We start from the raw sequence: 14,682 nt of genomic DNA, 5'->3' as shown, positions 1-14,682 counted from the left end.
ATGTGGTCTTGTTTCAATAAAACACCCTCTTTTTTTTTTAACAATCTGGAATTATTTCTACATTATCCAGCCCCAAGAAATACAGGCCATACTGCTTTGCAATGTTGATTTTTCTGCTGTTCTGGCATTTTCCATTAGTGCTTTTTAGTGAACATTCCTTTTTAAGATTAAGGAAGAAAACATAAGTAGCATTGCAGTTGCCATGTTGTTGGATCATTTTTGAAATTGAATTAAGATATCTTAGATGGTATTTCACTTTAAAAAAAGACCGTGTAGTGATTTCCAATTTAGTAATTTTTTAGTTTCATTAATTCCAGGGCTAAAAATATGCTATAGATCATCTCGTTGATGGATCAGTAAACTTTTTCTGAAAAGTCCAGATAGTAAATATTTTTGGCTTTAGCAAGCCAAACAGTGTCTGTCAAGACTACTCAACACTACTCAATTGTCGTGTCTGTGAAGCTATAGAAAAAATGTACATGAATGGGTGTGACTGATTTCTCATAAAACTTTATTGACAAAACAGGCAATGGCTTAATTTGGCCCATGGGCCATGGCTTGCTGATTTATTTCAATTCCTTTATTTATGTATAGCATCCAGTCTTTGAGTATTTGCTTAAATACTGCTAGTTTCAGGAAACAAAATATTACTGGACGATATCCTTGTTCAATAATGAGTAGTTCATCAGCCCTATATTCAACTTAATTCTCATATGTTTAAACATAGGAATAAAAGTATTTATCCTGAAGTTTTCTCCTCGGGAATATGTAAGATAATATATGTAAAAAGCCCAATATAATGTCAGACCCAAAGGTAAATTTCTTCCCCCTTCTCTGTACTGTCTCCTGCAAGCACACACACTTTTTCCTGAGATAGTACTACGAAACATCAAAAAGATGAACCTAGCCAAGCTGCACATTAGAACCATCTGGGAACTCTTAAAGTATACCCTGGAGATTCTGATTTAATTGTTCTGGGGTGAAAACCAGTCACAAGTATTTTTAAAGCTCCATGGGAGAATCTAACGTGCAGTCAGCTTTGAGAAGCTATAACTGAGTTCTGCGCACTCATCTCAGTCTCTTAGACTTATCATTACAGGACAGAATGAGGCTTAGTTGGAAAAGAAGTATTTGTTCTTTATTGGTTTGGGGGTAGGTCCTTAGCTGGCAGCCACCGTTGTGCTTTCTCTTGTCATTTTATAATGCTAAGAAGATTTTAAAAGCCAAAATAACTTGGTCTAAAAGCCTTCAGGTTTACTTATCTTCCCTGCTTACTTTGTCCCCATTGGAAAGTGTTTCTATGGAATGCAAGGGTAAGGGTACAATCAAGATTTTGATTCTCTATAAGTGGATATCCTGTGGTGAGCAAAAATGCTTATTGCCTCCTTTCTGCCCCAGATGATCTAAAGATTAGTAGAGCACTTGAAGCATTCATCTTGTTCCCTCTAAATAAAAAGGACTACTCCCACTGATATTCTAGTTACAAATCTCAGCATTAATAATTTTGTGTAATTTTCCTGATATGAATGTCATGGAGAGAGGAAAAAATCCAGGGACAATATGGGTTTTCTGTGGCTTTTCCAAAATGTTTGAAGATCGTGTCCAGAATATGTGGAAGATATAAAATATAAATCAGCAAAATAGAGAGCTCTTTTCTTCCTTCCTAAAACACTTTCCTTGCAAGCTTTCTTCAGAATGTCTAGTTAAAACAAGCTACCTCCTAGTTTAAAGCATGATCAATATGTTGCTTATATTTCTAAAAAGCAAATAGGTTCCTAACGTTTCAAATTTACTGGCATTCCAAAAAAGGTTATGGATTAGGTGCTATTAGTAGATACATTTTGGAAGTGGTGATATTGCAAAGCAAATTTTGGCTCACATATCTTTCCAAGTGTTTGATCCAAAGACATTTTAGTTATGATACAGGGACATTTATTTTGGATAGCACTCTACAGATTATCCTTAAGGATTTTGTTATTTTACCACAGATGTATATGTCGTAGCTTTTGTATGGTATGAATCCATGCATCAGTAATAAATTTATAATATTTGTGTATAAAATCAAACTGTTCTTTTGAGGAAGGTTGCTCTTTAGTAGCACTTAATGTATAGACATTTTACCGTAAAATTTTTGCATTATAGATTTTAGAACAGTGTTTTATGAGTACATTAATCAGAGTAATTATTGCTAGCTGCTATACCAAACAGCTTCTATCCCCTCAGTGCCTCAGCACATTAAGCGTTTATTTCTCATGGACACAGTGATTTATAAAAGTCAGGTGACTCTCCTCTAAGTTGTAGTGTAAGGGTGTATGCTTCTTAAATATTGAGACACCATTATTTCCAAGATGGGACCTTGATGGTTTCTGAGTGAGGGGAAGACAGAACGTAGGTGATTATTTGAGAAGTTCTATGGCTAGTCCTGAAAGTGGTACATGCCTCCTTCATTGGCAAGAACTCTGTCACATGGCATCAAACTAACTACTGGAGTGGGAAAGTAATCTTCCCTTGTGGCCAATGGAGGAATTAGGAGTGGTAAGCAACCTCAGTCTCTGTCTCAAAGACTATGCAAAAACTCACATACATGTTAAGGAATGTTCTTCTCCCTTGGATAAAGTCTCACCTAAACAGACATTGTTCAGTTCAAATCATCTATTGCATTTGCATAAGCCAAAGAATATCCTTTAAAGCAAATACATTGACCAATGCTAAACAAAGGAGGCAGAGAGGTAGTTCTCTATCTATCAGCCTTTTTTCCCATCTCCTTCCAGCCTGTCCTTCCCTCACCCTACTGTCTATTCAGAGAAGGGGCTCTTTTCCAGCTCTACCATGGACTAGCTTTGACCATTGAGCAAATTTCTTTATTCATTAATCTATTCATTCAAATATTTATTAAGCTCATACCAAATGACAGGCACAATGGGAACCATACAGACAAAATTCCCTGCCCTCCTGTAGCTTACATTCTAGTGAGAGAAGATAGATAAAGACCAACATAAATATATAAGTGAAAAATAAAAGCATACAAGACGGTTGTAAGTGTCATGGAGAAAAAAAATAAAAACATAGGAAGGAAGTTGAGAAATATAGAAGTGGGGGAAGTTTTAAACTAGATTGCTCAGGGAAGGACTTACCAAGATGACGACATTTGAGAAAAGACTGGAAGATTACAAGGGAAAGAGCAATGATGATATCTGAGGAAAAGTCATTCCAGGAAATGAGAACAGCAAGTGGAATCCTGAAATATTTGATAAAAAGGAAGAGGAGCAGTGTGACTGAAGCAGAGAGAGCAACAAAATAGACTGTGAAGTCAGACAAGTAAGTGAGGACCAGCGTTCTGTAGGACCTTTAAGTCTCTATAAGGACATTGGCTCTTTACTTTGAGTGGGAAACCACTGATGGTATGTACATGTGTGTGTGTGTGTGTGTGTGCGCGTGTGTGTGTGTGTGTGTGTGCATGTGTGCGTGTTTAAGGCAGAGGAGTAACAGGATTTTCCTTATATTTTTATTAAAAAACAAGTCATTCTAGATGTTAGGTTGAGATAGACTGAACGTGCTTCTATGTAGAATCACAGAAACCACATGGGAAATTGTGGAAGTGATGTAGGGAATAGATGCTAAAGGTTCATGTCAAGCTAGAATCAGTGGAAGCAATGAGAAATGTTGAATTCTGAGTATAGTTTGGAGGCAGAGCCCACAGGGTTTGTTGATGAAATTAATAAAGGCTGTAAAGCAGGGAAGCCAAAAATTACTCCAAAGTTATGGCCAACTTGTAGTAATTGAGATGAGGAACACTAGAGAGGAAGTATAGTTTGTGGAGGAAGATCTAGAGCTTGGATTTCATGTGTGAAATTTGAGATACTTTCTAAACATCAAAGCTGAACTCTCCAGTATGGATTTAGTTAGATGAGTCTGGAGTTCATGGAAGGAGAGACCCAGGCTGGAGATACTATTTCTTTATGCCTTTTTTTCTTACCTAAAAAAAAAGAGCATAATAATGGCACATATATCATTGAACTGTTGTGTGCCTGACAATAGCAAATCCTCAGTAGGCCAGCCAGAGACTCTTTAGTGAATTGATTTAGTTGAAATGAATCAACAGAGAAATGAATAATAAATTTAATTTAAGTAAACATATTTGATTACATACTTTTATTTTTTCCACAGCCATTCTTAATCTCATCTTTTTTGCAATTTGTTTATTTCAATGTGCTTTCAATGTTCTTTCTTCTTAGACTATACAAACTCCAAGGATATTACTTAATTACATAGCCATATGATTTCAGGTTAAATTAAATAGTAATCCGAATTTTAGCTAGCATAAGCAGATGCCATTTTGGCCATTTGAAAAATTAAGCTGCTCTGATGGAGAATAAAAATTGGTGAAAAGATATGTTATTTTAGAAGCAAATATAATAATTTCCCCCCAACTGGCAGTCTTAAGTCCAATTACTCAAATGAAATAATTAATTTATATTTATAATAATACAAACTGAAGGGAGTCAGTGTTGAATATAAAGAAAATACCAAACTCATTGGTGGAATATTCAACAAACAGTTTTCTCAGCATTGGATTAGCTCTTCATTTTGGAAGAAATGTTCCAATTGCAACTTTATTCTCCCAGATAGAAAACCTGTTCCCTTCAATAATTAGTGATTCATAATCTAACAAGAGGACATACATAAGAACTGGGAATGTTGCTCCAATGTGGGAACTCCCAAAGCAGATACGGAGGAGATTTTCATTGTTGGTTCAATGGAGGGCGGTATTATTTTGTTCATAAAAGAGAGTATGAAGCTTCTTACTAAAGTCTTTAACAGCAGTAACTTAGCCTTCCTTAAAGAAATTATGTTTTGTACACAAGAAATTTATACTTTCCCCTTTTAAATTTCATGAACAATATTATTAGAAACAAGTGCATCATTACTAAAATGGCCTGGGAAATAATTACCTATGTTATATACAGTATCCTCTATTAATGATATAAGTATGTATATTGTCCACGATATTTGATCTTTGTGAACAAATAACATAATTACTGATACTTTAAGGATGAACAAAGCAGTTTGCAACAGCATTCCAGAAAAATGAAAAGAAAATAATCCAAAAGAATGTTAGAATGTTTAGAAGATTTCAAAATCTTCCATAAAGTAATTTCAGGACTAGTATAATAGTATAAATTAGATAATAGAACGATAATACTTAAAGAAATATGAAAGAAGGGACTATGATTTCACAACTAAAGACATTCAAAATATAAAAGTATCATGGAATGAAAAGCTAGTAAAAGAAAAATGAAAAATGAGCTGAGTATTTGAACTTTTAGTTTTTTCATATCTGATATTTAATGTAAAGAGCTTTTATGAAAAATTATCTATTCCACTACATCTCAGATTTTCATGATGCATTGTCTACTCTAGCACCATGAAGCATATTCTATCTAAACTCTGAACATTGGTTATTACTTATTAAAATTAATACATTGGAAGATTATAATATATTAGTTGTAACTCATTAGCTAACTCATGAAACGAACAGCCAGAATTGGTTGTCAGGCAGAATGTTAATTGCATTTAATAAATGTTAGCTTAACCCTTTGACTGTTGCTAAATGTGCCACGCACACGGATAAGAGCCGTCATATGCTGTATACGATACGGCATACAGTTCTTAATTTCCCCAGGGCAACATTTCCTATGGAGATTGGCAGGGCAGCTTTTATTATTCCCAGGGCCTTTTATTAACACAGCTGCTAGGATTTCTATTCATTTTGTGTCTTGGTATTTCTACTTTGGGGAGGTGGCAGTGGACAATGGATTAAAGATGGAGAAACCATAAACTGCTCTTTACACCTTGAACATCAGCCTCAATGTGCAATTGAAAACACTCTCTATGTACAATAGTTGGATAAAGCCAGTTGATTTTATTTCAAAGACACTGTGATCAAAAGATAGCAAAGAGATCAATAATGTGCATTTTAGATATAAATAACTGACCTTTTCCTCCCCCAAATTCATTTCGCATAGGTGATACCTGTAGGAGGGCAAGGGTTTTTTCTTCATCTTGAATTAAAACCTGTACTTTTCATTACATTTTAGTCCATTCTAAACATTATTCAAAATTTTTAGATCTTCCACCACCACCAGATCCCCCTCCCGGTCAGGGTTTAAGGCAGCAAATAGGCCTGAGCCAGCATGCTGGTAACGTGGAAAACTCAACAGAGAGAAAAGGAAGCTCTCTGGAGAGACAGCAAGCATCCAACTTAGAAGACACAAAGAGCTCTTTGGATTGTCCAGCTAAAACATCCCTAGAGTGGCAGCGACAAACCCAGGAATGGATAAACTCCACAGAACGCCAAGAAGACATACGGAAAGCCCTCCACAAACAAGGTGTTGGACCAGGTGTGTTCTGCACAGTCCCAAGAAAGTGTGGACTTTTACATTTTTTTTTTCTACCAGGTATCTTGGAAATGCCAGTTGTTTAAGGGCATCTGAAATGCGTTTGCTTTGAATCACTAATTGAAGTTGGAATTCCGCAGCAGAGATGTAAGGTGTAAAGAGCACATCCCTTAAGCCTGAGTCAGTTCAGTGAGGGTTGTTCCTCAAGTTTACCTCTGCATAGGGTCTTTGAGCTCAAGAGACCTCCAGGCTTCATCTGCAGAGCTCAAGAGACCATTTCATTTTTTTTTGTTTCTTTTGCCTTTTATTGTTTGTATTGAGTACTTTTAGACCACTAAATTTCATCTTTAGTGTCAGTTGAATCTCTGTCTTCAACCGTTTGTTCATTTTGACTGAAGTAGCTAGTCATTTTGAGAGAATTGCTTCAGTCAAATAGGTAAATTAATGGAAATAACAAAGTTGCAAATAAACAGGCAATTACAGAATTCTCATATTAGAAAAGGTTAAACTGGAGCCTGCACTTGCTCCAACGGATTAAATTTAGTTGATAACACTTCAATGTGAAATGTTTTTGTTTATAACTCAAACTTCCTGGAAATGTCACAAAATAAGTTCCATGGTTTGTGGTTGGATTTTTTTGGCAGGGGGATGTTGACCCACTTATAGAAATGGATTTTCTAGAACATCTCTTCTTATGTCAGGATTCATTGAGTATTAAAATATACACACACACACACACACACACAACACACACAATTGAGTTTCCTTACACATTCTTTTATTCATTCGGACTTTTCTGGATATGTCCTCTACTCATGCATTTTCAATAATTATGTTTTGTCACAACTTGGTGCTTAAGGTTTAAGAAGATACAGTTATAAAAAAGCCAAAAGATGATAATATTAGTATCTAGATTTAGTGGAACATTTAGGATGCTTACGGTTGTGAGAGAAAAATCACGTGACCCTTGTCATTAAAGACTATCTAAAAAGAGAAATACTAAATTCAGTCAGTATTTTTTTCAGTCATCTAATCACAGTAATAATAACCCATACCTAGAAAGAAAGAAAAAACAGAGAGGTGGAGAGAAGGGGGGGGGGGAAGAAAGAAGAAAGAAAGCAAAAAAAGAGAGAAAGAAAAAAGTTATTTCAGTGTTAAGTATTTAGTAATGCACATCATGAATTATTTTTAGAGAGATGGTACATAAAAAGAATATGGACATTATTAAAATGAATGAGTTTCTCTTTTTCTTTTAAGGAAATACACAGCTTTTCAAATAATGTATTTCTATCCAAAGAAGCAATAGAAATTTTAAAAGCCTAGTTTATTACACTGATATATACTTCTTTATCTAAGTTGATTGAGAAAATGTTGCCATAATTTAAACTAAAACACAAACCATGTTCCTTCCTTCTTAATGAAAAAAGTAAATTGCAGCCTCTTTGAACCCAGAAATTAATCTCAGAAATGCTTTAAACAATATGGTTATTGTATGCAAATATCTTTTAAACTGGGTTTAAATTTTGCAAATAATATATAACATTAGATACTTATTCCAAGATCTCTTTTAATTTAATCCTACCTCAGTTCCTATTGTAGGAAATGTTGCTTGCACATAGAAATTCCTTTACTATTTGGGCCTTATTAAACTTATTTTTAATTTTACTGAAGAATGGAATCATAAAATAGCCTAGCTTGAGCTTAGTATTTAAAGTTAAGTTTGTTTTGTCTCCACATTGTTGTTCAACTCAACCTTTTGTGTTTCTTTTTTCAGAGGAGACCTTGGTGCCCTACAGCAAGCCCAGTTTCCCATCTCCAGGGGGTCACAGCTCATCAGGAACGGCTTCTTCTAAGGGATCCACTGGACCTAGGAAAGCCGAGGCATTGAGGGGAAGCCACCAGCGCAATGCCAGCGACCTTCTTGACATAGGATATATGGGCTCAAATAGTCAAGGACAGTTTACAGGTGAATTATGTAAGTGCTTTAGGACGTTTAAAAGGCTACGGTGATTCAGAAAGACGACTGGGTTAATAACGTAAGACAGAAAAAAGTTTTCCTTGACCTTCTTAGGATCTCTGACTGGGTCTGAAAACCAAACTGATGAGATAGATTAGCAGGAAGAAAGCATACAAATTTTATTGAATTTTTACATGAACATGGAGCCTTCACAAGAGAATGAAGACTCAAAGTGACCAGAGCAGGAAGCTTTTCAATCCTTTAGACAAAGAAACAATAAATGTGTTTACATTTGGTAAGACAGAGAGGTTTGGGCTAGGGGTAGTAAATGGTGAAGAGGCAACTGAGAAGATAAGGATTAATTTAATAAGGTTTGTTTGTACAGATTTCTCAGCCCCCAATTCCCCATCTCTGGTGACAAGACTATCTTCCTCCTGGTACTAGAGGGTGGGTACCTGTCACACAGGAGTTTTTATGATCCTTCAGGGACAGATGAGGTGGGAGAGGTCACAGTGACCTCTCTGTTTCTGCGGGTTTTTTTCCAAACTCCCTCACCTTAAGGTATTCAATATGCCAAGGTACCATATTTTGGCATAGCATGTCCTGAACCCCTACAATGACATTGCCACAATAAACAAATTTCAAAATTATAGAAAGCTTGCTTTACTATGAGAAAAAAAATCATGATTTTGAGTAGGTTTGGTTATAATAAAGACCATTGCTATTTACATCAGTCAAATAAACATTTTTCTCTTTCGTTTGAATTATTCTGTGCAAAAATTGCATAATTTAGGCAATTAATTTTAATACTTAGAAATTAATTAAATATAGTTCTTGTAGTTTTCTTTGCCTTTTCTTTCTTATTTAATAAGGAAATGTTGGCTCTTTGGTAGTTTTAAAGAACTTCCTTGGGAATTCCTCATTCCTTAGTTGCTCTTCATTTATTTATTTTTTTAAATTTAGGCAGTCAACCTTGAAAGGTTGATCTTTGATTTTAGTTAATTTTAATATTTGACTTATAATAACATATAAATAAATTTCTCTTTTGATAAAGAACTGTCATTGGTAGTTAATATAACTAAACTACTTTCCAAGTATAAAATACTAGAGAAAAGTAGGATGTCACAGTACGTCACACACAGTAAAAAACATTGAACTCTGTGTTAATTTCATCATGAAAGTTACCAATTTCACTATACAATGTCAGAATTATACTTGCTGAATACTTTCAACTGCTTCCGTGAATTCAGTTTATCTGAAGGAATAGCCCTGAATTCCAATCTTGTCAACTTTTACTGGTTATATGAGAAGAGAAAGTAAACTACCGTCTTAATTTCTCTACCTCCTTATCTAAAATATCGTATTACTCTTATGCTCACATCACAGACTGGGGGATGCCATGAGATAATGAAAGTGAAAGTACTTTCAAAACTGTAAATTTCTTTATTAATGGAAGTTATCATTACTGTTGTCTATTAATAATCTGATTAAGATACACTTATAATTTTTCATTTGATTCAGGACTACTTGGATTTTTCTTTAACTATTATATTGGAGTAATTATACACTCATAAGAAGTGCAAAAATGATCTACTCAGATTTTGTCTCCAAATTTTACAGTGTTTTTTTCTTTCACTTTCCATAAGTATAATTTTTTAAATTCACAACCTCACAAAATCCAAGATGTTATCTTCAACTATTATCTGTTTGCTTTGCTTTTTGTTACGCTGAGCAAGATAAAGAATACTTTAAATGTAAACTTATTTCTGATTTTTTTAAATCTCTTTATAGAGTAACTGAGAGGAGACATGCAAAGCTGCTCTGAAGGACCATCAGGTCTGAACTCATGGAAGTGATGACACTAAACAGTGCAATGAACAATTTCTATTTATGTACTATTAAAAGAACTGTAAATGCAATGTAAAGACACACAGCCACACATATCCCACAGATATTTTACTTGTGTTCTTCTCTTAAGTACACCACCCACCTTAACTCTTTCTTGTCAGGAGTATATAAAAAAAGAAAGAAAACAAAGCTCGCCCTCCAGGAAGAAAAGGATTTTCCTCTGTATATAATTTCTTTTGTGCATTGCTATGCAAGCTCACTCTTTTTAGCTCTGTTCATATTATTGTCCGTTCTTATTGGTCTGTTGTACTATATGTGAATTAATAGGCTGTGGTGCCGTATATTAACTTTTAATTGTGTAACTTTTATGTTTAAATTTTGCACTGCAATTTTATTTGGTGATAAGCACAAATCTCTACTCCTCGTGACATGAAGAAAAAGACTGAATGTGAAGGGAGTTTCTGTACTGTAAGCTAGGTTGGATAATGCTGGTTGTAACCGATCATGTTAGGGGGGTTTCAGTTGGGGTGTAGAAATAGGAAAGATGCAAAGGAACAGTGGTGTTGGCGAAGTCTTCTTGGAACATCAGCGACTGAGTCAATAAAAAAAAAGCAGAAAGGTGGCTTTTACTATTGACAAAAGCAGGGGTCAAAAGAAGGAAGTTGAAGTCTTAAGACTGAATAGGCGTTAAAAAATACAGGTAGCAATGATGTACTAAACTTGCTTAAAAAAAAAATTAAAGTTATATTTAGAATCAGCTTTACCTGTCATTGTAATTGACCCATTTGAGAACTACAACAAGCAAGAGGAAATTAAGGTGTTTCACAAGAGCTGTATTTATATTACAGTTTTTTTAAAAAAGCATTTTCTGAATTACCATAACTAATCTCTCCAATTCATTAAGTCAGAATATAATATGAAGTTCCCCAAGGAAACAAACAAAATGAACTCTAGAGTATCTAGCAAATAGTTAAAGAAGCAATTTATTATTAGGACATACTCGAGCTGCTTCCAAATACAAAAACTCTATTGCAATATCTTGTTTCATCTTTTTAATACATGTACAGTACACACTAGAGGATAGAGCTGCATCACTTAAATTCATGATTTTTTAAAAATAATGCAGTCTATATACAATTTTGTGTTTTATTTGATTAAGAAGTGAAGTTATGCCACCAAATATATAGCCAAATTGTAAGTGCTTAAAAAGCAGTGCTCAGAGTATGTTCAGTTCACAGTAAGTAGAGTTATTGGAATAAATATTTTATGGTACATTCTCAAAAATTGGCTACCAACTAAAATATGTTTGACCCATTTTGAATGAGTAAATCGAAAAGAAAAATTCTAAAGAAGAAAAATGCATGTTTATACACTTTTTAAATAAACCAAACCTCGTAAGTGGACATTAATAACAGTGTCCTGCCTCATTTGTTTACACGACTTTGAGAACAAGAAGTTCCTGAACATCAGTCAGGTATCGTCCAAATGAATATGACTTTGAAATATATGTTAGCTACTGTACATGTATAGTCAATCATTCAAGTAGAAGAGAACTTTCCTGAATTTCCCAAACTTTCCTGAAATTCCCACTTGTGACATTTTTCCATGTGCTGCCTACACAATTGTAAATTCTATCTCTAGTTATACTTTCTCATGTTTTTCCTATGATGTGTTCAGTAGTTGGTACTATGAAAAATATTCAATGTAATGATTAGAATCAGTTCTAAAATATGGGGCCAGTTTGAATGACAGTTCATACTCCGTGCATTATTGGCTCAGTCACCAATTGTGTGTCATATTGTTATAGCAAAGGAAGGACATAGTTAAATGTTTCCATCTTTTTTATTCCCCGAGACTGCATCAACACAGGCAAGAGTAGAGGAACATAATGTTCTTTATGGGACCAACATCTTCTTGGTCCCATGTAGTTCATTTCTTCATAGAAGAGAAAGAAAACTCTGAGACCCACTTACTCATCCCTTTATCAACTTTCCACCATCAGTGCCTGAATCTTAATGCAGTTTGATTTCTCTGGGACAGAGAGACTGGGGAAGATGAGAAGTTTCTGTGAAGAATGAATACATACTTATTCACAGCTCTAAGATGTGAGGAATTTAATTCTTTATTTATGCAGTTCCCTACTTCACCTCTTTCTATTTAAAAGCAAAGTTTTGTTTGTTTTTCTTTCCTCTTTATGCTCCTCTATAACCCAGTTTAGCCTAAAACTTTAATTCATTACGCATATTACACATAAACATTTACCCCTGGTAATTGGCAGGTGTATGTGACTAATAAACTAAGACTTCAAAAACAGAGTATGTGTATGCAGGTGGCTTCTGGAGTAATGCAGGGCGGAGCGTCGTACCTTTTTGATTGTCTTCAGTGCATAAAAATTAACTGTTTTGGTTAGATTATATCAGGCCTTATGGTTACTTGGAATGTTCTTTTACAATAGTTCACATCCTCTGTTAAGTCTGGTTTTAAATTAATTGATTTCGGTCTAATATTGCACCCCAAATATCCTCCTCCATAGCTATAAAGCAAGAAAAAATACCGTAGCGATTCACACGAATTCGGGAACACTACCAAAAGTCAAAAGCCTTTGTCAACTTGCTTTATGTAAAAAACGTCCGATAAGGATAAGTCAGAGTATCATGAGAGCTACCATGAATTTTTTCATTTTTGAAGCCAGTTAAATGAATGTGGAAATTCACAGAGCTCACTCTTGAGCAGGTCTAAACAGAAGCCTGCATAAGCTGTCAGAAGGAAGCCTGGGTGGGAGAGAATATAATCTTACCTTGCACTCACTGGCAGCGCTGCTATGCAGTCACGCCCAACACAAAAACAGCTCCATTCTTAACATGCAAGGTCTGCAACTGGGGCCATGGCCGAATCAGTGCCCCAACTCAGGTGTGCCTCAGTGTATGCAGGCAGAGGCCCCGTACCCCTTCTCCAAATCTTCCCCATCCTGGATTTAAAGTAAGGTGGGATAGTACGGGGGCATGAAAACAATTGATTTCTTCACAGGATTTGAATCCAGTTCGAAGGAGAATATAGGAAAATCCAGACCAACATTTAAGATATCCTGTAACCAAAGGGAAGTAAAAGCATTGCAAGTTGACTTTCTCTGTAACAAAACATTAAATGGTGTTCTATGTCATAGTCTAATGCTCTGGCTATCTAAATATACCTTCAATGGGATTTGAGTTGAAAGTTTGTATGAGTTTAATAGAACACCTCCAAATTTCTATTCAACAAAGTTATGTAATTGTCCATTGACAACATAATTATAATACCAATGAGCTCTTAACTGTGGTTTCTCCACTGGAAAGTGATTGTGTGTCAGTACTAAAGATATGCAGAACTGTAACATTCACTGATTTTTTCATCTGCTTCTGTATATTGTATTTATAGAATTACAAGACAAGAATTGGTGTAAAGCAACATGTCTTTCCACATTATCTTAGAGGTGAAGTTACTTTTATTTTGCTTCTCTGCGATATGTACTTCAAATGAAACACCATAATTTTTACTAATGAAGTTAAATTTTTTCTTATCTCATAATTTTCAAAAGCATTTATTGTGACTTTAAAGTGTTGCAAGATAAGGGATTTTGTGGCCGTGGGTAGACTTTTTATACTTTGTTTTATAGATGTACTTTTTTTTTAACTGTAGTTTGTTTAAGTCACCAAACAGTGTCCAAAATCTTAATGTGTTTCATTTGATGTTGTTAGATCGGAAAAGAAATCGGCATAAAATTGATTAATAGTATTGTCAAAGAATTGTGTATTGTGTACTCACTGGGAAAAAAATAAAATATATTCACATTTCAAATCTGTAAAAAAGCCATTTATGTAAAACAGACTTGCTTGTAGACAAATCAAAAACAGACCATTTTGTCACTTTCAGAACTCTACATTAATATTTTGTGGCCAAATGCATAATCTCATTTTCTCATTTGGTTATGGGTTGGTGGTGATTAATAGAAATTGATTAATAGAAATTATAGTAGTGACTAAAAGTCACTGATGAAATGTTAAAAGCGTTTGAAATTATAGATCCCACTCCATCAGCACTACTTTACAGATCTGATCAGCCCAATCCCACAAAGGCCTTCAGATAGATAGAAAACAAACTTCTTGGCTCATTCGTTTTCACTAAGTACAATTACAGGATCAGATGCTCTGTAAAAATAAAAGGAATTTTTGAGTTCTTTAAATTAATAATCGTAGCAACAGGAAAATGAAAAAAAAGAAAACTTTAAATATTTTTAAAAATACATGGTAAGTGGACAATACATTTCAGAGTTTAATTTAGATTAATAATAAGAAAATAAAATAGTATTAAAATAATTACAAATAATGCTGTCTTAATATAATACAATGGTAATATATAATACATGTGGTTAAAGAAAAATATATCAGTTACCAGTATGATAAATGGTAGAGGAATTACAAAACAATCATTGCTCTGTTGAGT

At 34.5% G+C, this 14,682-nt stretch overlaps 1 protein-coding gene across 11 annotated transcripts in view; it reads left to right on the top strand.

The window, feature by feature from the left end:
* Window positions 1-11,606, top strand: part of ROBO2 (roundabout guidance receptor 2) — a 1,654,780-nt gene extending 1,643,174 nt beyond the window's left edge. For 6 of the 11 annotated variants that reach the window (XM_067739210.1, XM_067739215.1, XM_067739208.1 and 3 more), the window contains 3 exons: window positions 6,129-6,401; window positions 8,173-8,373; window positions 10,147-11,606. In XM_067739210.1, the coding sequence (XP_067595311.1) occupies window positions 6,129-6,401; window positions 8,173-8,373; window positions 10,147-10,148 (476 nt within the window). In that variant the 3' untranslated portion in view covers window positions 10,149-11,606. The remainder of the gene's footprint in view (window positions 1-6,128; window positions 6,402-8,172; window positions 8,374-10,146) is intronic. The other 5 variants (XM_067739219.1, XM_067739217.1, XM_067739218.1 and 2 more) reach the window with 3 other exon arrangements.
* The last annotated feature ends 3,076 nt before the right edge of the window (window positions 11,607-14,682 follow it).

Source organism: Pseudorca crassidens, chromosome 5 (assembly GCF_039906515.1).
Source record: "Pseudorca crassidens isolate mPseCra1 chromosome 5, mPseCra1.hap1, whole genome shotgun sequence".
Taxonomy (NCBI): Eukaryota; Metazoa; Chordata; class Mammalia; order Artiodactyla; family Delphinidae; genus Pseudorca; species Pseudorca crassidens.
This window is presented reverse-complemented; position numbering and strand designations above follow the sequence as displayed.